Below are 23,695 nucleotides of genomic sequence, written 5' to 3'. Positions count from 1 at the left end.
CAAATTTTGTTGGTAGAATGTCAGCAAAAGTATAACAGAAAATGCCAATAGAATATAAAAATTGTTATCTATTTCAATTAGAAAAAAGAAAATATATTTATATGATAATAGATTGATTGAAGAACCCGAATAAGATTTGTTATTCTTTAATCTATTTAAATTGTAATCTATTTGAATCATCTATATATATCTATATATGCTATCAAATTTTGTCGATGAAACATATGTTTACTGTGGATAATTGATTGCTAAAATATCCGATTTGAATTTACGGGCAAATCGGTATATTAATAACATTTTATTTATTATAAGCTCTCTTTATATTGTTTTTTATCACTTGGTAAAAAGGAAAAAGACAAATAATTATAAAAATTAATATTATATTTTAAAAATAAGCAATTTGTGTAGTATAAAATATCTCAAATATGCATGTAATTTCTTATACAATCTTTTTTCACATTTCTTGAGCTTAACAAAGAAACAAGTGTCAATTAACACTAGAATTCCTGGAATTCGAATTCGAAAAGCTTCTGTATGACATCTTCTATTTGCAGTTCTTTCGCAATCTCCGTTATTAACTCATCCACGAGTTTATCGGATATCCTATAAGCGATATTATTCATTGTAAATATATTTAAAGATTAAAGTTCTTGAAGAAACTCATTTTTAACAATATTATATTTACCAAGCGACAATATCCCATGGTTTATTTTGTGTATTGCTAGAGTACATTGGAATCGATTGCATTAAACGCTGATATTCGCGCTTGTATTTCAAAAAGTTCATCTCAGTCTCTTCAGAAACAACAAGCTCGATGTTATTCAGTGAATCTAGCATAAATTTTCCTTCTTTCATCTGTTGTATTCAGCATATAACATTGATTAATATGTTTTCTATTTTATCAAAATATTTATAGTAATTATTCATTTATAATTTACCTTCGTCTCGAAATCTGGCAATTTCATTAAACTCTCGCAATCCGCTTGACACGACGCATCGCAATAACGAGGCACTTCTGGTAAATTTTCTCTCGACGATACACAAATCAATTGCATGTTTTTACCGTTTTTTCGCATGCCTGTTAAAGTTCTTTAAAAACAAAATACTAATTTTAGTTGTCTTATGCATAAAAAATATATATATTTATAAAATACAACATTCACACACCTGTTCGTTTTAGAATATTCACATTCACAATTACTGCCTACAGAAGAATGACATATATCACAGATTGTGCTCCCGTTGATTTTTGTTTTTGCGCTTTTAAGTGATTGATATTTCTGCAGAAATTCCATTAGTGTCTTCGTAGTAGTTTTAGAGTAATCTGATTCTGTCTCAGATTCATTCTGCATGGAAATTTGCAACGCTTATAATAGAATAGAATATCAAAATAATTGAAGCAACAATCTCAAAAAAATTAAAAAGATTATCTTTTACAAAAGATAATGCACCTTATTGGAAACATAAGACATGAAGTCTGCTATAACCGGTACCAAATCAGATAAATGTTCCTCCGTAATTGTCGTCATTCTTTTCGTTAATTCATCATCATTGTTTGTGGAGGTATTCTTAACAATATTTTCTAAAGTTTCCGATTGCTGTTGATTCTGCAACTTATTAGAACATTTTCTCGATTCTTTGCATATCCTCCTTGTAAGCATTGCATCATTATGTCTTTCTTGCGTTTCAAGATTGCTGCCCTACAAAGCAGATAAAATATTTTAACTTTAATACAATGAATCTATCTTATATTATTGTAAGTAACGAATCATTTACATTATCTGAATCTATAGGTAATATATCCATCATAGTCTTTATATCTTCCTCTTTTGCGAATGTTTTATGCTTTTTAACACTAATCTGATTTGTGTTTTTAGATGTTACAGAACTAGAATATACTTGATCTGATATTGACTCATTAGGAATTTTTTTAGTGTCTATTGTATTATATCTTTTATCTCTTTGATAATAATCTAAAAGAAAATGTATAATGTAAAAGCTAAAATATCGTAAATATACATTTAATTTGTTGAAATAAAATGATTTTATACATACTAGTCTTAAGTTTAGAACTTTTCAGTTTAGAAGTTTTAGTATCCATATTATACATGCTTAACCGATTAGATAATTGTTTGCGATTGGGTCGCTTTTTATTAGTTGAATGTAAAGTAAAGGATGCCATTGATTGAGTTTTGTTAGTATTGAGGTCCTTATCCGCGTGCTGCTTCAATTTTGATAAAATGACATTGCATTTGCTTTCAATCTTCTTTCCCTGCAATTAGAGAGAGAATCTGTAAGTGTGAATCCGAATCTAATGATTCTCGCATTAACAAAACATAGTATATTATAAATTTGTATTTAATAATACTACCAATGGCAAAATATCAGTGTCTCCCGAATCAAGATAATTTAAATGAAGCCTGTCGCACATAGTCTTCAGATCAATAACAACTTGCAGTATCTCTTTAAGTTTTCCGGGATGACTTTTGGGAATAGAGGTAGGAATGTGTTTGCAATAGGCGACCAATGCCTGTAGTAACAGCTGATGTGCAGCGAGCAACTTGTGTTCGATGGCGTGCATGTGAAGTCCTAAACTTCTTTGATTCGGTTTTATTATCGCACGTGGCGAGATAACGCACATGTGTCTCTGAATATCTTTGACATATCTGTTAAGATCATACAGATAATTTCTCGAAAACCGTACAACAAATTCGGCAACGCACTGTTGTCGTCTCTGCAGCTCCTTAATCCCATCCGGTGCTGGAATATTTCTCAGTCTGAATATGATTTCGTCCAGTAATTCACAAACTCTTCTCTGCATCGTCAAGATTTTGTGCATGGTGAGCGGATCTGGTCGTATACAGATGACCCCATCCATGATGCCGTCGCGGCATGCACTGCTTTCAGGACTGGAATTGTACTCGGTACCGTTCGTTGCATGATGCAGCTGCCTCGAGGACTGTCTCTTTCGTGGTATCGCATGTCCAGAATGGGATTTTCTAACATATGATTTGTAAATCTTAGATCCATGTCTCTGTTCATAAGTTGAAGCATTATCTTCTTCGGGAATTGTGAGCAGCAAATTGGTGCTATCTGTTCCAGTATCTTTCATAACTGGCACTTTTTTCGGAGCCGAATCCCTGATATTATTTACCTATTACACGAGCTTTAGCAATTTAATCAATATATATTTATAATATTGTTTTTATAAGAAATTTGCTTACCTTTAGTTTTTTCTTTTGATCATTCTCAATTCTACTGCTGTCCTTTCTTATTCCATCTGACAAGGTATCCATCTCTAATTTTTTAAGCTCCTTATCTGCCTCCCTCATACCCTTATCTAATAGTTGTTTGATACTTTGGACAGATGGCTGAATGTCATTTGTATCATAACCATTCAACTCCTGTTGTCTGACAAAAGATGCCCAAGCATTTTCTTCTTCTTCTCGACATCTCTGTCTACGTACATCCTTTACTATGTACTTGAAATGATTTGCAGGCATGAACTTCAAAAAAAAAACAAAAAAGGAATAAGTCTCATCTGTTTTACTAGTAAAATAGTCTCAAATAGTCAAATCTGTTAAAAACAAAGATTTTGTCTACTACAAATTTTATAGCAAAGCATCACTAGAAAGATAAACAGAGTACAATAATAAATTGACTCCAAAAACCAAGCAAAATTTATATCTTTTCATATTCATTTAAATAATATATTCAATTTAAGTGTACAGTTAATTACAAAATGACAAAATCCGCTTGGTTTGTGTTGATAATCCTATTGTCAAATTAACAATCAACAAGCTCCATTTGACATTTGTTTAATGCAAATAGATGTAAATAGAAAATAAATGCGAGCTGCTTCAATATTCTGTTCGAATCTCCTGGCAAATCACTGGTGTTTTCCTAACATTTGCTTTACCGAGAGAAATGTAAACGGTCATGAATTATTCTGAGAGATTCTGCAGGCTCTCTACCTTAAAGTTATAATCATCGTTTTCATCCTCGGAAAGGAACAACGTCTCCTCATTATCGTTCAGATGGATGGATTCTGCGGGATTCAAGAGGAGTGACATCCTGGCCCGTTGGTTATGTCCGGTAGGCGCGGAGGGATGCGCTCACTCGCGTTCCCTCGGCCGTGCCATAAACGACGGATATTAAAGGAGGGAAGTACGATTTTAAAAAACGGGACGCCGCGAGGGCACGACTCCTTGCATGGGGAACGCGAAGGACGGACGTGGGAATGCGAATTCCTTGTCCGGATCGTACAGCCTGAATTGGTGCAGCATGAAAAATCGATATCTTTTCCTTGTCGGATTTATGGAGAGGTGGTGGTTCAAGGCTGTGGTTCGACCGATACTTCAATCGATCCTCCGCGATAAAACATCTTTGGCGAAATACAAAATCAAGACCGAGAACGACAACGCTAAGTCAAAAAATTTTTCGTGCATAGTATATATTTTTTCTAATTCTTTTCAAAAGAAAATATTTCGATTCGAATTCGAGTTTCAATCCAGTTTATCCAAGCTGAAACCTATGATGAATCTGAGCAGAATCGAGAGCGCGATGAGGAATGATCTAAAAGGGAGGAAAAGTACGCATCCGTTTTTTTTTTTTTTTTTTTTTTTTTTTATACGCGAAACAACAGTCGATGCGACGAAGAACGGGCATTGGGGAAGACCGCAAGTTTTTGTCACCGCGTGCTCAGAAACGTGCGCTAGGCTGCGTGAGATACGATCGGAAGAGGCGTGGGCGCGGCCACGCGTCTTGGATCAATACTCGCGCGGTTCAGCGACGACGGGTTTACCCGTGACGGATGTAATCGGCCCGGTGGTGCTCAACGCGCGATCGACTTCGTCGATCAATCAATGAGAAAGGATTAATTTCTCATCCATTCCGTCCACGTTTGGCGGGAATCCTGACTGAAATTCTCTTCGACCGATTACGCGGCGCGATTAGTTAATTCAAGGCGAGTACGATTCATCGCGGGCGAGAAAAGAATCGCGTCGCGAGCAAAAAATGATTGAGTGCCACTACGCAAAGAGGACGACTCGTCAGTCGCGGAAAACGCGCGGGATTCGAACATTGACGTTGAGCCGCGTCCGGAATCGTTTGCGATTTTTCTCGACAAAATACGAAAGCGGAAAATAGCCCCGTTGACCGATCGACTCTTCGAATCATCGTCGTCCATCGTGTTTGCCGGAAAAAAGGTTGTCGTGATAAAATCATCCGAGAATCGTTGCGTGCCGCGTACCATTGCGCTCCATATTCAAACGCCACCGGCCAATCAGCGTGCGCGCACATAGCGCGGTGACGTCATGCTGCGCGCGCAGGACGTTCTCATTCAACCTTTGGACTCTGCACTCGCGTATTATCCGTTTCTCGTCCTGCGAACTCTCGAACTGCGCGAGCTCGAGTGTATTCGGTAAAGTATCTCAAATCGGAATACGATTGATTTTCTCATGATTTTCTTCTAATTTCCTCAACGCGTACTTATTCACGATAATTACGCGGCACGTCGATATTCATATTATTTGTTCCTCGCGATCATTTCTTGGCGATGTCAAAAGACATTCCTGTTCTCTATGACGTTGCGAGATTCGTATAGTATTTAATATCCTGCGATTTTCGTTCGTGTCTTCTTATTAGCGACAGTTACGCGAAAAAAAATATATATCAATGATCGTTAGTTTTGCAACGCGTCCATCTCTATTGCATAGTAACGTTCGAGTTTTTACGGGATTATAATGGTCGCTTATTGTGTTTCTTCGTCGTTCGTTTCTTTACTTAGGTCTCATGAGTGCAAAATGATAAAATAATTTATGGACTTATGTTTTTCAAAAATAACATGAATTTCTCTATAATCAAACGTAGATTTTTTTATAGTTTTAGGCAGTATTTGGATCCTTATGTCTGTTGTAAATGATACTTTTAATTGTAAAATTGCATTTTCTTCTAGGTCACCTATGCTAGAGCATTCGAGGAAGTTTCGTTTGCATTAATAGGCTTAGCTGTGTGACAGTATTGATGTGTGACTTGAATGTGTGATACTTAAATCATTGGAAAAGATAATAGATACCATAATAATAGACAAGTGCAAAGTAACTAGGGTGAGGAATAACTTGTAATTGAGATTCACTGATAACTCCAAGATGACATCTAAAGTGCTGATGAAATTACCAACAGTGCCCTTCCCTCAGGTGAATATATGTTTATGTCACTAAATATTAAATTATTGCATAATGATTGTTTTTTATTAGATTAAAATATATTCATATCCATATTTTTAATATTCCTTTTAATTGTTAAATATTTTTTTTAACGTTAAAAATATAAATATTTGCATACGCATTGTATAATTTATCATCAATAAAATTTAATTCTTTGAATATTAAGAATTTCAAATGTTTAAATATATTAAATATATGATAAATATATAAGTCTTATATGATTATTCATATAATAGGGGAAGAAAGCACCACCAGACTTAGTTTCTTTGAGCGAGAGGAACGATGGATTTGCACATGTTAGACATCAAGGTCTGAATGTAGATAGAGTGATGCAACTAGAGCAGAACATGAAGTTTTTGCAAGAACAACACCAGGCAACTTTAGTTGCTTTACATCAGGAGATAGAATGCTTACGTCAAAGAAATAGAGGTAATGAAGATAGTGATTAATATTTATTTTCTCTTGCTTTAAATATTTCTTTTCTCTCTTGAAGTATTTTGGTTCTAATCTACTTTGTAAATCTCTACAGATTTGCAATTTCAATTAGTATTTTCCAAAAGAGCACACTATGGTGTGGCTAGTAGTCCTTCTTCGCCTGAAGATAATGGAAATGGGTTTGCGAAATCGAAGGTACTTACAATGTAACATTGTGAATATTTAATAATACTTATATACCTCTTAATTTTTTTTTTCCAAAGAATATTTTAAGCATTAATATAAAGATTTAAATTCTGATTTGAATTCATATAGGGTAGCCCAATATGTGTCAATGTAACACCTTTGCAAGTGGAGCTTCTGGAGAAAGACTTACAAGATATTAAAGTGTCATTACAAGAAGCAAAAACACATAACCAATACTTGTCGAATATCATAGAGCAGCAAAAAAAGTTAGTTGTTTTTCGGAAATGTATTATTAACTATATACAGCTGTGATGATAAACTAATGGTGCTTTTTTTCTGCAGAAGATTGGACATGGCCGAAGATCAAAGAAACAAAATTGAAGTGGCGGATATAGGAGTTCAAGTTGGAGATCCTGTGCAAGCAAGTTTAGTCGTGCTTTTGGAGGAATCGTATGCGATGGTGAAACGGTTACATAAGGAAAATGTGGATCAAAAGAAGGAAATAGCTTCATTGAGAGCGGCTTCTTCAGCAAATAATGCTGGTACCAGTAGAGGCGGACGCTCCCGTGACGGTAACAATACCCATTATAATCGTGGTTCGCCTACGAGTACAACGCAAGAACAAAACTCTCGTAAATTTCCGCCGTTACCAATACCGAGCTACTGGCACCGCAGATCAGCAAGGTACAGAATTTACAAAAATTTATTACAATATTCATTTCTACAAACTGTTGAATTGTTATAAAAAATGCTATAAAAAATGTAATGCAATTACATTAAGATATAAAAATAAGTTAAAGCTTGTATGTAAATTATTTTAGATACAGCACGAATCGACACGAGAAACAAGATCATCAGACGGATACGGATTCGACTGTTCTACCACAGCTTCAGAATGGCAGCGTGAAATCAGCGGAAGCGGGCAGTTTCGAATCGCCGTCGTATCGATCGCGTGAATACCGCAATTATGGTCGCGATGGTAATAATCGCAAGTATAGAGGTCAAGCATCACGAAGAGACAGCAATCACTATTATCATTCTCGCGATTTTAAAGACAGAAATTCCAAGGATCATCCGAGAGACGCAGATGATACTGGCGAGGGATCGAAAGATGCGAATAATTCACGGAGACAGTAGGCAAAATATATGTTGTCGATGCATAGAAATCGCGTGAAATTTGATGAGCTTCTAGTTCCTCGCGTTGGAATGCATTGAGAATTATACCAGCTGTAAGAGCTATCGGTAACAAACGATCGATGTTTTCTTCACTGGTGCTGATCGATTGCGACATTTCGTGCATATATAACATGTAATAGAATAGCGACGATGAATGAATATAAGCTGTACGATTTTCGATGGAATAATCTAGTCTGTATACTAATTTTACTCGTTATAGGCTGCCATAAAGGAATAATAGGAATTCGCGCTTTGTAGATTGACGATAATCAGCAGAGTGTTTAGCGGAAAACTATTTGCTAGACGACGAGAAGACTTTTTTCTTCCTACAAAAACGAGAGAAAACACGACCAAGAGCTCACTATAAGTGCTAGCTTTTCGGCTGACGCTCGTATGTCACAATCTTGAGCTTAATATGCGTGCAATAATCCGATGCTGTCGATGCATGTGTGTGTGTGTGTGTGTGTGTGTGTGTGTACGTGTATTAAACTTTCAATCGATAATGAAGCATTTGTCGCTTCTAAGAATCGAATCTAGTCATTTTCGTATTCTATTAAAACGACATCGTTGAACAATTTAATATTATATATACATGCAAATAAGACATACGATATATATATATATATATATATATATATATATATATACATACATATATGTACATATACATATATATATATGTATATATACTATATGTATATATACTTATTTTTTATTGATTTTTTTTATGTATTTACCAATATTGTTAATATATATTTTGTTGCGTAACCATATTTCCAAGATAAAGACAAATTGGTAGATTTAATTTCAATGTATTAACGATATTGACGATATTGCGACAGGATGTTACAAGTTACTTGTCTTACAAAACCTATGTATATTCCAATGAATTTATCTATTGATTTTATTTTTCTTTTTTAACTTATCATTCAACTAATTTTATTTGCAAATATTGAAAATTGTGGATTTCTCTACATTAACTGAAAATCTTCGTAAATCTTTCCTACCTTTCGATTACTAATTTTTAAAAATAACAGAATGTATGTAATATTAAAATTCTTTTTTAGGAGTTTATAAATATACTGCAGAATTATGTGGAAAAAAATTTGCCACATTCATAATCAGATAATATAGGAATATACTTTATAATTATGTAAAATCTTGTACGCTTGTGAATGGATGAATCATCAAAAATAATATAATATCACAACCCAACTATATGTGTAATCTATTTTCTGAAAAAAACCAATCTTCTATATTAGACTATTCTATTATTTTACATATATTAAATATATTCTGTCTTTTAATCTTTTCATTTATCATAATCATTGCTTTAAAATTTCAGATAAAATTTTGATATTTTTAATATATTTTATGATTTATTTTGTCAATTATTGTTGTCTATTTCGCATGAGCGTTATGCAAATAAAGTAAAAAATAGAACATCTTTTCAGGAAAAGTTTATTATAAAATATACCTTAGTTAAGTACATATTTAACACTACATACGTGAACAATCTCTGTAACAACTACAGACGCGATTAAAGAATTGCTAATGTAAAGAGAATTGTGAACAACTCTACAAGTGTACCCTGCAAACGGAGAAAGGCTTTTCAGGGCGGTCTGCACATGGGAGTTTTATATTAAAAATTACAATTAAAAATTACCAAAGCGATGTTACCTGCATACAAAGGAACAACGCTGGACGTTATATTTGAGCGCTGCAGTATTTATATTTCCACAGCTACAGGAATTTCAGGACGAAGCACATTCTACGCTATAACGCTGGATATCAAGAAAATAAGAATTATATTTGCATGTTATAGCGTTTAAAGTGCTATCGTTGTATTCCCGTAAGTCTTAACGTTTACATCACAACCACGAACATAAAATTACAAGAGTCAAACAGAATCGCATCGATCGAAAGCGATACGACTAAATTAAAACGTATATTGATTGTTTATCAGTCCATTAACAAATTATACAGATAGTTTCGTCGATAATAAATGTAATGACTATATAGGACTCAATCTTGACTGTATTCTACATGATTACAGGGGCTGGTATTATTAAAGAGAAGACCCAAAAATTAATCCTTCGCAATCGAAACTCGAAAATCAATTTGTAGGAGAAGCACATAAGACAATTTAAAATACTTGGAAGGATTGACAAAGGGGAGAAGAAGAAAAATGTTTTCCAAGATAAAATATTTATGCGCCTCACCCTGTATAGCCGATGTTTACTATAATCTCCATCAATGTACTTCATTCAACAGTTTATAATTTCGATCAAAATGGCCCCGAAATGTCAGTCTTTCCGTTCAAATTTTGTTAATTTCATTACAAGTAATTGAGCATGTGACTGCTGTCCAACATGACGTATCGAAAACTTATTGCTTATTCTACATTCTGCTAAAATACAATTTACATACAGCAATCGAGAAAGCGTTTTGTTCAATTATAACACATTATAAATATTACACATATAATTATTAGAATAATATATTGTTTAATTCCGATAAATTACAGCATAAATATTTTGATAACGCGCTAAGAAGCATAATATGAAACTTGCATAACAGGAGACTATATTTCTACCATTAATCTAAAAACTCTAAGTATAAGTTAAATTGAACAAAACGCTCCGTTTTATTCGATGATTAATAATTGTCATTTTCATAGAAACACATAGTACCGTACGCCTTATGTTAATTGTTCTATGATAGTTCGTACATATAAACATATAATTATCATTAAATGTTAGAAATTCGTTAAACTTGTCGTTAACAAGAAATAAATTTTAAAACTGACCTAGGGCATTTGATTATCGAATCATGAATGGCTAGTATTAATTATATTTTCTCTGTCATTCACATTTCATCTTATTGAAATGTATCTTCTACTTGAACATTCACACGCGTCAGCTTTGTTGATATAAAAAGAAAGGCAACAAATTGCATAGTCAACAAATAAATAGGAACCAGCCTATATGGTATATTTAAGGTACTAATGGACAAAAGTACGTATGACAGTAACGTAATATTCGAAATGCATAAGGAAACATTAACTGAGAGGATATTTATTTCACTTTTGTCCATTTCAACTAACAATGAATTGCAAGATAGTGCCTTTGCTCAAAAGTTAAGGCGAAAGTTAATAATCGCTACACCATCATTCTTCTCTTCTTACCATATGCTATTTTCACCACGTTCGCAGTTTCCATCACGAGGGTATCCAGTATGGTAACCGTGAGTCCATTTTTCACCGCCAGCTCGTCATGATGAAACTTCGTCCACTCATCCTCTTCGGCCTGGGCTTCTCTCGCCAGCAACTCGTCAACCCTGTCTCTGCGTTTTCTGCTCCAACGCATCACCATATTCTCTCGCTGCAGCTTCGTTTTGAAGCCGAAGAGCGTGGCAACTTCTTTATTAACGTATTCGATGAGTTCCTCGACGTTCTTCGGAATCTTCATCATGGGTTTCGTCTTCACGTTCGGCTTCGTCCAACTCGGGCCGGGTTTCTCGTATTCCGCTCGATAGACTTCCACGATTGTCTCCTTACAAAGATCGAAGAGGAAAGTGTTGTAGATCCGCCTGTCTCGTTTTACGCTCTCGCTCTTATCTTTGGTCAACTCGTAAATCTCGGGAGGAGCCTCTAAATTCGCGATGTCCTCGCCGGCCAGTTTGGCGTTGTATATTAGGGCTGTAGCTTTCTCGGTGAATGATGTCAGCTCCTCAACATTCGATGGGATCACAGCGGTGACCGGCGTGGGTGAACCGAGTGAAGTCGACAATCGGCCATCTTCCGGTGGGATGTAAGGAGGCGGTGGTTTATTCGGTATTTCTCGAACGTAGTAAGACACTTCTTCCGCTTCCAACTTTTTGATCTTAAAAACAAATATCTTCTATGTACATGCGCATTCATACGCGATTATACGCAGTGATTTAGCTGTACAAAAAATACATACCTTCAACTCGATCTCTAGCTGTTCGATCCGAAGCATTTTGGCTTGCCTGTCATGACCAGGTTGCAGGAGGGAAGCTGTACGAAGTAAGCGTGAAATATATATATATATATCGATAAATACAACAGGCAGGCAAAGAGGCAAGTTCCTCGGGAAAAGCAACACGAGCTTTCACATTACATCGGGGATTCACAATTTATATAATTAAATTAAGTGCTCTAAAAAAAGGAGGGAGAAGGACGAATCAAAAAATTGAAAAATATATGAGAGAGAAAAATTGTTTCTAATGCACATATACATATATAAAACAGTATAAAGTTATAATACTGTTTTATGTATAATATACATATATATATATATATATATATATATATATATATATATAAAATAATATATAAAGCTGTGAGATAAGGATAATTGGACATTCTATGTAACATCTGTACACGATGATAAATTCTGAGAGATTCTCGAAGGGGAAAAAAAAGATAGATGGTAATTGATGAATAATTGTGTGTGATGCATAATATTTACAGGCCTTTTTTTGTGCGCATACGGATCAATAATGAAAGTATCAAGCATTTCATGCGACACTGATTTGTACAGAGATAACAAGTCAATGTTCGTATCATTCGTAGTTTCGTGTATTACCTTTAGACAAATATAATCTCGACTTTGCTATTTGTCTGAAAATAAACAACACATGGCTATACCAGGCAACGCTTTGCACAGGAGAGCACACAGCCATTATAAAAAAACCAAAGATGTTTCTGTAGTATGTAATGTGTATATAGAAATCGAAATGTGTGTAAGTATGTATCGAGTGTATTCTGAGAATGATCAGCCCACATAAAATTGCATCGCATGATTTCGATTGAGAATGATAACAATAATTTGTAAAAAGAGAAAGAAGAAAAAAAAAATCCATTATCTCTCAACATATACATAGATTGGCTTTGAAATATGTTATTCGATGTTTGTAATTCAATCGCTCGAATAGCATTTTTCAAAAATTATCGTTTCGCGATATGTCACGATTAGACAGATTATCCTGCACATCAGATGATCTATTCGATGGCACTATCGATTGGGTCATAATGTGTATAATTTTTATATAACACACATATTTCAAATTTTAAAAATATGTACAATCGGATGGATTATATAGGATTGATTCTCTGATTCATACGTTAGATACGAAACTCGAATCAGTATATGGTAGAATTGACGATATTAACAACTCTGTATATTGTCTATTCTCTACATTTCTAATTTCGTTTATATTTATATGCATGTATATGTATGTATATTTATATATGCATACGTATACACTTATTTGATTATTGCGATAGGAGAGCGAGAATACCTCTTAATTCGTCGATCATAGTTTCGATGTCCTTGTCAGACGCCGTGACGATGGACGCAGAGTGGAAATTAGTATCCATATCGATGTTCCGGTTCGTCGCCTTGGAGCCACTCAACAAATCATCATCTAGGATATCAATGTCCAATCTCGAGTCATTAAAATCTCTCGGCGAGTCCATCTCGATCTCGGATACACCCCTTGGAGTATCGCTGGCCTCGCTGGATTCGGATGAGCCATTTTGCTCCTGCAGCTGCGAGACTCTCTCGCGCAGCTCGTGTATTATTTGAGAAGACTTATCGTCTGCGTCATGCTCATCTAATCTCAAAGGAATCACGCTTTTCTTCTTGGACAAATCGTCCGCATCGCTGACCTCTGTCGACCGACTTCGCCTATCTTGCAATTTTACTCCTTCCTGGAATCGATCCCTTGTTTCCTCCGTTACTTCATACGATTTTTCCTCGAGTTTGTTCGTCGCTATTCTATTTCTCTCGAGGGACGACTCTCTATTGTCAATTGCAGAGATTTCTACACCCAGATTACTGATCTCTTCCGTTGCACTCGGCACACTCTGGACACTTCTCTGATTATTTTGCGAATTGTTCGAATCCGACGATGATTTCTGCGATATTTCGTCCAATATTCTTAATACATCCTCTGATTTCTGGGTAGTCCGATAGCTATCCGGTAGATTGGCAGATTTCTTCGCGGGTGTCCTCGGGAGATCATTTTTGTCTAAAATTTCGGACACCTCGAGACTCTCCTCGGATATGTCCTCGTATTCGGGATCCTTTAATATCTCGAATGTTTTGTTAATATTTTCAATTATTGGTGCATCCGACATCACGACTTCGTCATACTTCTCGATTTTATCCGTCGTCTCTTCTTCAGCCTCTTGTCCAGTCTGCGTAGATACTGCGTCGTTTATCACCGATTTAGGAGAATCGCGCAGTGCAACGGGTTTTTCTACAGTGTCCAATCCACTCATAGCGACTTCCACCAGATTGTCCAGTTGCTCGCCTTCCGAGCTATCATGTTCGGAAATTGATTCTAAACATTCCTTTATCTCTATAGACGTAATGCCTTGGCTACGTTTGGTAGCGTATTTATTTTTGTCCTCGTCTACATTGCACGTGGCGAATTCTTCCTCTTCAGCCAATTCGACTTTAGCATCAATTTCAAGTTCCGATAATACGTTATCCTCGGCACTACTCGAATCCAGCTCCGTTATTATAATTTCTTGTACTTCTGATACCATTTCACATGGACTCTCCTCATTATCGATTTCGACTCGTAAATTTACATCTATAGTAGTTTTATTATCGTCAACTGCTCGTAACAAAGTATCCACTATTTCTTCATGATTACTAGATTTATTATTTTCGCAAATATTCGCAGGAATTTTATTACTTTCATTTATATCTCCAACATTTGTTTCGCTTGACGCTTTGTTATTTAATATCAAATCATCTGCTGTAGTTCGATTATCTAGACTGATGTCCATATCACATAAGAGTCCTTTGAAACGACTATCTACGCTTTCCTCATCATTTTCCACTATATCTTTAACTCTATCTAATAATTCAGTCATAGAATCTGACATTACATTATCGAGTTTTTCATCTTCATTATTAGGAATGCTCTTTTCTTTATTGTTTTCTCTAGCTATTATATCCAATATATCATCGAGATCGTCATTACTCTTCGTCATTTGGGATTGTGTTAATGTGATGTTAAACGTGACGTCTTGTACATTGATAGATTTCTCTTTTGGAAAAAGGCCAGATGCATCAGCATCGCTTATTAAATGTTCATTTTCAGCTTCTTTATTCGCTATGTCATCGACGTGTGATACATTCTTTTCTGAGAACTTATTCATAGCATCCGTATGACTCCGTATTGAATCCGTATGACTCAAGTCCGATCTTGAATTCGCAAATTCTTCACGTACTCCAGTACTAATCTCATCTTGCGGAACTTCGAACGATTCAGACGTCGTCCAGTCATTCTTATCTTGAGAAATATTACTGATGATACGCGATTGGTTTTGATCGACATTAGACGCAAGTGTCATTGAATTTGTCACAGTATTGTCGAGCGCCTCCGTGTGAATATCCTCATCGAGGTTCTTTGATATGAGGATCTTCGTATCATCAACGTCACTTCTGGCTTCCACCTCGGAAATCTTTTTCGACGACTTGTAATTTTCGCCGGCAAGAATATGCGAGCTTGAAACTATGCTAGGCACGCTTCGTGAGTCATCTTGTGATATCGTTTTGTAATTTTCCTTTGAACGATGACCGGCGATGATGGGAGAATGCACTAACTCGGTGCCAAAGTGTTCAGAAAATTTCAGTAAATGCGCTTCTTCCACTGGACTTTTTACAAGATCCTTTTCAAGTTTTGTTTCACTTAAATCACTTTGTTCATTTATATCATTCTTCGAATTATCGATTTGTTTTGCTGTATTCTTGGCAAGATCAAGACTCTTTCTGCTTTCTGATACTTTAGAAAGTATCTCGGAAATCGATTTTATACTGAGCTCGGAAACGAAATCATTTAATAATTCTTCATTTCCATTTTCTAATACTAAAGCTGGGTCACCACTCTTAGTGTGTTTTGACAGAATAGATTTCTCGATTTCATTCATAATTTCTTTGCTTTTGGCTTCGTAGTCAATTTCGCGAGGCGATTTAGAAATGATAGGAGCTTCTTCTGGAATTATTGTCGATATTTCATTAATTTTGTCTGATAAATATTTATCATGACTTAAATCATTAGAAGATATCAATTTTCTATTATTTATCGACATAGAAAGTGATTCATCTATTTCCGTTTCGGCCGACGCTGTTTGCTTTCTCTCGTTTTCAATATCAGTTGTTTTATTACTAAAAATCGATTTAGATATTATTTCTGATATATCTTGCGACGTATTCCTTTCATCATTATCTACTTTCGACTTTTCATTTGTTTCGTTGCTTAAACGTGACATTATTTCCGAAAGCGCTTTAATATCTTTTTCGATAGAACTTATATCCTCGCTCAAATTCTTATTATTTAACTGTAGAAAATCTAACTTTCTCGAGTAAGTAAGTATACTAGAATCAGCGGCTGTAACACGTGCAGCGTTTTCCGTGGAGTACTCAGATTTGCTCGGAATAGATTTGGAGTTTTCGGTGTTTTCTACTTCTTGAATCTCAGATAGTATTGTAAGAGTCTTCGGCTGAGATTGACTAGTAATTAATTTATCATTCGCCGATTCGGTGTTGATAGTACTGTGATCTTCAAATCGTGTATCCGATATCGTTTGCACCTCTAATTCCGATTGCATATTAGGATCGGTTTTAGCATCTTCCGCATCGTGCGATACGCCATTCTGTTTCATTTTGACGTTCGTAGTAGATTCTTCGATTTGTCTTTTCATAGAAAGAGCATATTTTCCAACATGTGCATCATTTGAAGTCGATGATTCTGAAAGCGCTGTTCGAATTTTATTATGTGCTTCCGTCGATGCATAATCGCCAAAAATAATCCGACTATCGTTGAGATCCGTAGTACCTTTTAATTCTAAAGCGCTTGCGCTTTTAACCGTGGACTTTGTAGACTTTTGAGAGTTATATTTCTCATGTTTATAACCATACACCACAGGCGTTATGATTTTCGATAAATCCTTCTGCTGATTTCTCGTTGACAGAAGATCAGATTCCGATCTGGATCTCAATAAGTCGCTACTCTTGTAAATGTCCTGTATTCTCTTAAGTGGTATTTCAGGTACTTTGAAGTCAGCCAATGACTTTGGCTCTATCGCTAACTTATCCGTTTCTTTAATAGCTTTCTTCGATTCCAGTTTTTTGCGCATTTCGTGAATAGTCGTATCATACTTCTGTAAAGTATAAATAAGAATCTCATAAGAATATAATAATCAAACAATTATTCATTATATACTTACTTTGATTTGATTCAACAGATTTGCTTCCAAAGCACGCAATTGCTTCTTCGCTTGTTTCTTTGCTTCTCTTTTTAGACGCGCCATTTCGAGACGTCGCTCCGCTAATTTTTCAGTGAGAAGGCCTATCCTTCCTTCGACATCGCTCGTATCGGAAGACACAGTAGTATCTATAAAAGAGCGTAGATCTCTCTCTGATCGTGATCAGAGTTTGAAATTATGCAAAAAGCTATATTATTAATAAAATAATAATTTGTCATGATTATTGTAATATCCGCAAAACTCGAAACTAAAAAAATCATTTTTTTCATATTTAAATTATAGCTACAACTCAAGCTTCATTAAAAAATTAGTGTACAATCCAAAATGCTTAAAAAAATTAAATTTATATATATATATATATATATTATAAATTATAAATTTATATATATATATATATATAAAAAAGTATATTTATATTACCCCCTCCTTGTTGATACAAAACATTAGATGCTGCAACGAGTTTAAATGCTGTCTGCTCCATGCGACTGACACGGTCCTCTTCCGCTCTTAACCTTGCGTGCCACGCCATCCACTCCTCGACGCAGTTCTTGCGGGATGCAAGTGCAACTTCGCGTGCATTCAAAATTCTAAAGAGAACAGGAGAAATCATACAGCTCCAAGAATATGCTGCCTGTGCATGCCTGTTACGCGGATTGCTTCTGCAGAGAATCTATTTTTACAATGCTTTACTTGATGTGGCATGGAGATGCATGGTTTATTATTAGATCTCCTGACAAGACTGTAGTGACTCAAGATTTTATTAACGGGACACACGCGTATCGCGTTGAATAACGTTTCCGAAAATTTGCGGTATTAAAATAAGAAAAGAAGAAGTATAGATACAAAAATAGATAAATACATATGTGTACTTACTGTTCGAAATCTTTATCTTGTGATCTAAGAACTATAGACCTCGAGAAATTCTTTTCGCTTTCGCCAGAACTGTGATGGGAAACGGTAAAAGTACTAATTTGAGACGTAGATACATTTTGAGTATCTTGTTCGTTCCTCGCAAGATTCCTTTCACCATTTTCATATTTTTTGTTTGAAACTTGAATGGACCCGTTCTCCTTACTCTCATTTGTTACTTCGCTCGATAATTTCGCACTTTTATCTTTGATGGTCTTCGAATGTTTAACAAGTGCCTGAAGTGAAGTTTGACTTTCGTTATCCAATTCGCCCAAAATTGAACTTTCTTTGTCGTTATCTAACTGAAACAAATCGGTTTCCACTTTTGTCCGTTTATCATGATGCTTAATAAGCTCCTCTGATATATGAGAGTTTGATTTAGATCGCGATATATTTTCTGTTAATATACTAGAAGACGATTTTGTTTTCTGATACTTGGAACTTTTACGCTTGGAGCTTGTTTTTAATTCGGCATTATGTTGCAATTTCTTAGATATGTCTTTATCATTCGTAATGGACTTATCAACCTTTCTAGAACTCTTACTTGTATTCGTAAATATTTCAGAGATTTGTGACTGCGTCGTCTTTGAAACAGTATCTTGAACTATCGTATTTATTTCTTCCTCTATAGATTCACTATTAGCGGTTACTACGTTAGAAGTTAAGTCTTTTTCTTTTGCAATCGTCGCGGTTTGTATAGAGGGGTCTGTTATTTGTGATGTTCTCGATCTTTTAGATAACTCTTCCACTAACGTATCAGATTCAGATTTTACATAGTCAGATGCTAGTGTATCTGCTATTGGTTTCGACGACTGCGGCACTTTTATTTGATCTTGATTTTCCAAAAGCCGAATATTTATTTTCATAGGATGGCCTTGTATCCGTTTCGATTCCATATCCAATTGATTCTGTTTCTGCCGCAGAATATCCGCTCTGGGCATTTTTTCTTCGTACTTTGGAGATCTCAGCTTATATTTCGACATATCGCTTTTCTTTTGTATCTGCACAGGACTTTCCTCCTGTTCTTTACTCTCATCGAATTTTGTTGCAGATGTGTTACTCTCCTCAGCTAAACTTATAAATGCGTTGGACTTGAGCAAATCAAGCTTGGATATGTCATTCTCGGATGCATGCAGACCTGGATCTATTTGAGACCGATCATGGTGAGATTTATCTGAATCAATTAGTGAGCTCATAGAACTATTACTGCGTATATCATAGCCTTTCATAGGGCCTGATAATCTTCTCGGTGATTGACTATCAGCGCTTCTCTTTAATTTCGTTAAAATACTCTTCGTCGACATTTGCAAATTAAACATATCTTTTTGTTTTTGTAACATACGCTTCCGTTCTTGACTCGTAATTTCGTACAATAATTTTAATCTGTCAATAAATAAAATAATTTATTACGGAATATTCAAAAATACAAGTATAAAATCACGTAATATCACTTACGCATGTATTTCGTCCTTCTCTTGTTGCAGTTTTAAAAGCAGAGCTCTTTGTTTTTTCTTAACAGAACGACTGTCTTGTCCGGTATCTTTCAACACACGTTTTTGTTCTTCTAACTCCACCAATTTTTTGGTTTTGTCATTTAACGTTTTTTCCCGATTCTTAAATAACTCTTCAATTCTAAATCTACGCTGATTCTCATCTTGTAAAAGTCGTGACAGCTAAAAAAAATGTAAAAAATATCCAATTAATATATATACAATCATAAAAATGCTAACATAAATATATTATAAATAAAATATAGCTACCTCTGAACCTATATACTGATTAAATGAACACGTTATATCTCTAGTGGAAATACTAATTTCAGTTCCAGTCTCTGTTTTTATCGATGAAGTGGTTTCGTGTAAACTAATTTCTGACATGGTTCTTATTCTGCTGGGTAAAGATAACTCTTCTACTTGGTCCAAATCTTTGAATTGTTCGGCCGAATTTAAGGTCATATACTGGGGAACTTGGGTTTCCCTCACGAATGGTTCATATGCGTTTTCACAAATTTCTGATAATCTATTTTCCGCGTGTCGTTCATCTGCTGATATATCCGTTTGGGTCGCTATATCATTCACCGTTTGAGTTTGTACCTCCGCCACTTTAATCATAGCTTTATTAAACTTCCCATAATTAAATCCATAACCAGATTCATCGACTTTGCCTTTCGAAATGTAATGTTCTCTATTGAAATGCGCTTCATCACTTGATTTTCGAGCTTCAGTGATGTCCTTTTTTATATAGTCAACCGAATTCCATGTTGCTGTAAAAAATATTTCAAATATTTCAAATAACATATCTAACATACATAATTTCACGAATAATAAATTTCTTACATTTCTCAACAGTATCGTTATCAATTGCAGCAGCGGCACAATTTTCTTCAGTTTGCACTTTTTCCAATTCTTCATTTTTCTCAGCAATTTTCTGTGGATTTTTTTGTTCTTTCATCTCGCACTTGTTGTACAAACACTTTTCAACGTCCATAACTTGTCTGAGAGACTCGTTATAAGAATCATAAAGATGTAGTTCTGCCTGAAATTGCATATGTAAAGCTGTTGGATGTATCTGAAATTTCAATGTACTTTTACTTTATTAAAAACATATTATATGACTAATAAAAATGTATGATACATGTTTATACACACCAATTGTACCTCCTCATCTTTCTCAGATTGTATCATCGGTTTATACTTTGGACATTTCGTTTCTACTTCCGAATCGCTGCTTTGCATCAAGTATCTCCTTCGTTTAGATTTAAGCATAAGAAGATTCATCTTTTCTGGCGTTAACAAATTTTGAAATTCTGTTGGAGAATAACCATCCCTGAGAGAGATTCTTCTAGAATCAAATAATGCCTCTGGCAGTGTATTGATATCTACATCATTTGAATCATCATTAGTAATCGTTTCTTTAGTAGTAATAACGCTTTGAGAACATGACTCTTCATCTTTTTTAATGCTTGCAGATTGCGTCATGGAATGTTCTGCATATTTGAAATTCTCTGAAGTTTTAGTTGATCTAGTTGAATTAATACTTTGTTTACTCTCCGTAGGTGTTTCGAGATCTTTACTCTTTGATGATTGCGTAGAATTTACAAAATAAGCGCTTATACGATTTTTGGAATTATTTGCTTCAGACATAAATCCATCATTTTCTGATAGTTCTGAATTAACGCTGTGGATTTTATCTTCACTCTTGTTCAACATTTTACTTTTGTCTGATGTTCTCTTCATTTGATCTTTGTAAATAGTGCTTAACTTATCTTGTTTCAATAATTTATTATCTGAATCAGATTTATGTTTCAAGTCTTCTCTCTCTACTTCAGGATTTAGCTTAAGAAAATAATGGTTTATGTCTTTAAATTTGTTCTCAGTGCTAGATAAAACACTCGTATTATAATCTCTTAACGTAGTTTTATCTAATTCTTTCCAAGATGGAAAAACTCGCGACTCATTGGATGTTTGAATCTTGGATTCTAGAAGATTGTCTCTTGTTAATTCTGCAGACTGCGTATTAAAGGATCTTTGTCTTTTGTCATCTTTTTTTGCAGTGGACGCTACAAAATTTTTATCTTTCGATTTTGATGAAAAGTCATTACTTTTCGTAGCATGGAATGGTCTATCACTCTTTGGTAATGGTAATCTAATATCGCTAACATCTTTTTTGGAGACATGTCTTGGACTTCGACTGCGTTTTACTTGATCCTTCACAGATTCATCCCTCTTTACAAATAAGGAATCATCCTTTTTCATCCTTTTAGATCTATTTTCCTTTTCTCTGGAACTGTCTCTAACATGTTCTTTCTTTTTGCTTAAATTAGATGCTATCGAAACATTTGGTGCTTTTAATGGTTCTATACTTTCACAATTAATGAATGATTCATCCATGGAAAAATCTAATTTTCTTTGCACTCTTTCACCAGTTCTTAAACTCTTATCAGATCTGTCATGCGCAAATTCTTTTGCAGCTATTTCAGATTTCATGGAAGACAGTTCCTTCGAATTAGAATTTTCTCTGCTGGAGAAATCCAAAGTTTTTGGGGAGATTTTAAGATCTGGTACTTTTAATGGTTTAATGAAGTCCATATTTTCTACAATTTGATTTTGTGTATTCAAATTTTGTATACTATTTGTTTTTAATATTGAAGAAATAAAACTATTCTTTGCTTGAGAACTTGAATCATGTATTTTGCCAATATCACTACGATCATCTAAAGCAAGCTTTTGTTTCACAGCACTGATAAATGTAAAGGGATATGGCTGTACAGGATGATAAGATAACACATTTTCTAAACTATTTGGACCAATTGCAAGAGTCTGTAAATCAGCTGATTGTTCTTTAAAAAGTCGCTGTTGTACCTTGAATTCTTGATTAATCTGTGCTGCCTGCAATAAAAAAATTATATAAAATTTCATACATATTTAAATATAGATCATGTAAATCAATAAAAAAAAAATAACTACTAAAAAAAAAACACTCACAACAGCGGAAGTCTCGGTGCGTTTTGCGATAACATCTGGATCTGAGAAGAAAACATATCTTTTTTTATCAACAGATTCCTCTTTTTGGCTACTACTCTTCATATTCTCATTTCTGAACTATATAGATAACATCCCATAAAATTCACATTGTCATCCATATTCCTCGTAAATGCATGTATGATTATAATGGAATGCAGTACAGCATCTGAATAATACAAGAATTGCAATTTAATGTCAATGAAAATATATCTCTTAACAATGCAAAAAATATATCTTTACATTTAATGAAATAATCCTATCGTTTATAACAACGTTGTTTATCCGCAAGACTTGTAATCAAAATTGAGAATCCGCGAATCGATTATTTTACAACGTTGCTCCGTCCTTACTTATTTACGTTTCTTTAGTGCTTGTACAAACTTGAAACATCTAAGTACAATGACCAGAGAATGACCATGAAAAGAGATGAACTTAATTAAGGCATCGTAGAAACGATTCTCTCCCTCAATCCAGTGTAATTTCTTCAGTGACGAGCGCAATCGCGCAGGAGAAACGTGACATCTCCACGGAAAACGGTAATTGCATACATATTACCATACGCACACACATACACAATACATATATATCATGTACATGCCAATCATGTACGCACATTGATTTGCGGCGCCGTATTCGAAAGATTTACAGCCCAAGACGGTACAATTCGTGACAATATCTCGAGGCCAGACCTTACTATGAGACGTCCCGTAGAGGCGTCGTGCGACGTTCTCTTCTTCTTCTACACAATGTGTGTAAATTCCACGTACACGTCGCGTGTGAGTGCGTGCGCGCGCGCGCGATACGCACGCTCTCAGCAGTTTGTCACAACGACCGTTTGTAAACCGCGATCACGTGACACATCGGAACTTGCGGCAAGTCGTCGCGCCCGTTCGCTCATCTACATGTCCTTTCACATGTCCAACATTACA

The 23,695-nt window shown here is 35.0% G+C and overlaps 3 protein-coding genes across 10 annotated transcripts; 1 reads left to right on the top strand and 2 right to left on the bottom strand.

Annotated features, from left to right (window-relative positions):
- Positions 1–363: 363 nt before the first annotated feature.
- LOC105424629 (uncharacterized) lies at positions 364–4,678 on the bottom strand. 2 transcript variants are annotated; one of them, XM_011634951.3, is made up of 10 exons: positions 3,975–4,678; positions 3,225–3,506; positions 2,372–3,154; positions 2,056–2,272; positions 1,777–1,973; positions 1,452–1,700; positions 1,168–1,346; positions 939–1,089; positions 686–855; positions 364–603 (listed from the first exon to the last, which is right to left on the bottom strand). In XM_011634951.3, the coding sequence occupies exons 1-10, from the start codon at positions 4,071–4,073 to the stop codon at positions 498–500; spliced, it is 2,433 nt and encodes an 810-aa protein (XP_011633253.2). In that variant the 5' UTR covers positions 4,074–4,678; the 3' UTR covers positions 364–497. The 2 variants fall into 2 exon arrangements, with proteins under 2 accessions (XP_011633253.2, XP_088940151.1); XM_089084025.1 differs by lacking the exon at positions 3,975–4,678 and having other exon boundaries at positions 2,372–3,166; positions 3,225–3,366.
- A 571-nt stretch (positions 4,679–5,249) lies between these two features.
- Positions 5,250–9,239, top strand: LOC105424628 (uncharacterized). 2 transcript variants are annotated; one of them, XM_011634950.3, is made up of 7 exons: positions 5,250–5,422; positions 5,957–6,197; positions 6,464–6,656; positions 6,757–6,857; positions 6,978–7,114; positions 7,194–7,532; positions 7,670–9,239. In XM_011634950.3, exons 2-7 carry the CDS (start codon positions 6,150–6,152, stop codon positions 7,983–7,985), a joined length of 1,134 nt encoding a protein of 377 aa, XP_011633252.1. In that variant the 5' UTR covers positions 5,250–5,422; positions 5,957–6,149; the 3' UTR covers positions 7,986–9,239. The 2 variants fall into 2 exon arrangements, with proteins under 2 accessions (XP_011633252.1, XP_011633251.1); XM_011634949.3 differs by having other exon boundaries at positions 7,191–7,532.
- A 232-nt stretch (positions 9,240–9,471) lies between these two features.
- LOC105424626 (uncharacterized) lies at positions 9,472–23,645 on the bottom strand. Of its 6 annotated transcripts, XR_016141137.1 has the most exons (13): positions 23,007–23,645; positions 22,728–22,932; positions 20,892–22,631; positions 20,580–20,811; positions 20,004–20,506; positions 19,699–19,916; positions 18,208–19,626; positions 17,755–17,921; positions 17,296–17,486; positions 13,350–17,229; positions 12,635–12,669; positions 11,990–12,063; positions 11,879–11,908 (listed from the first exon to the last, which is right to left on the bottom strand). XR_016141137.1 is itself a non-coding variant. In XM_025217670.2 (12 exons), exons 2-12 carry the CDS (start codon positions 22,827–22,829, stop codon positions 11,186–11,188), a joined length of 9,249 nt encoding a protein of 3,082 aa, XP_025073455.2. In that variant the 5' UTR covers positions 22,830–22,932; positions 23,007–23,641; the 3' UTR covers positions 9,472–11,185. The 6 variants fall into 6 exon arrangements, 4 of the variants coding, with proteins under 4 accessions (XP_025073455.2, XP_088940142.1, XP_088940141.1 ...); XM_025217670.2 differs by lacking the exon at positions 12,635–12,669 and having other exon boundaries at positions 9,472–11,908; positions 23,007–23,641; XM_089084016.1 differs by lacking the exon at positions 12,635–12,669 and having other exon boundaries at positions 9,472–11,908; positions 17,296–17,462; positions 23,007–23,641.
- Between the last annotated feature and the right edge of the window lie 50 nt (positions 23,646–23,695).

The sequence above is a fragment of the Pogonomyrmex barbatus genome, unplaced genomic scaffold (assembly GCF_055798465.1).
Source record: "Pogonomyrmex barbatus isolate J1 unplaced genomic scaffold, ASM5579846v1 scaffold8, whole genome shotgun sequence".
Lineage (NCBI taxonomy): Eukaryota > Metazoa > Arthropoda > Insecta > Hymenoptera > Formicidae > Pogonomyrmex > Pogonomyrmex barbatus.
The sequence above is the reverse complement of the archived record's forward strand: the minus strand, read 5'-3'. Positions and strand labels throughout refer to the sequence as shown.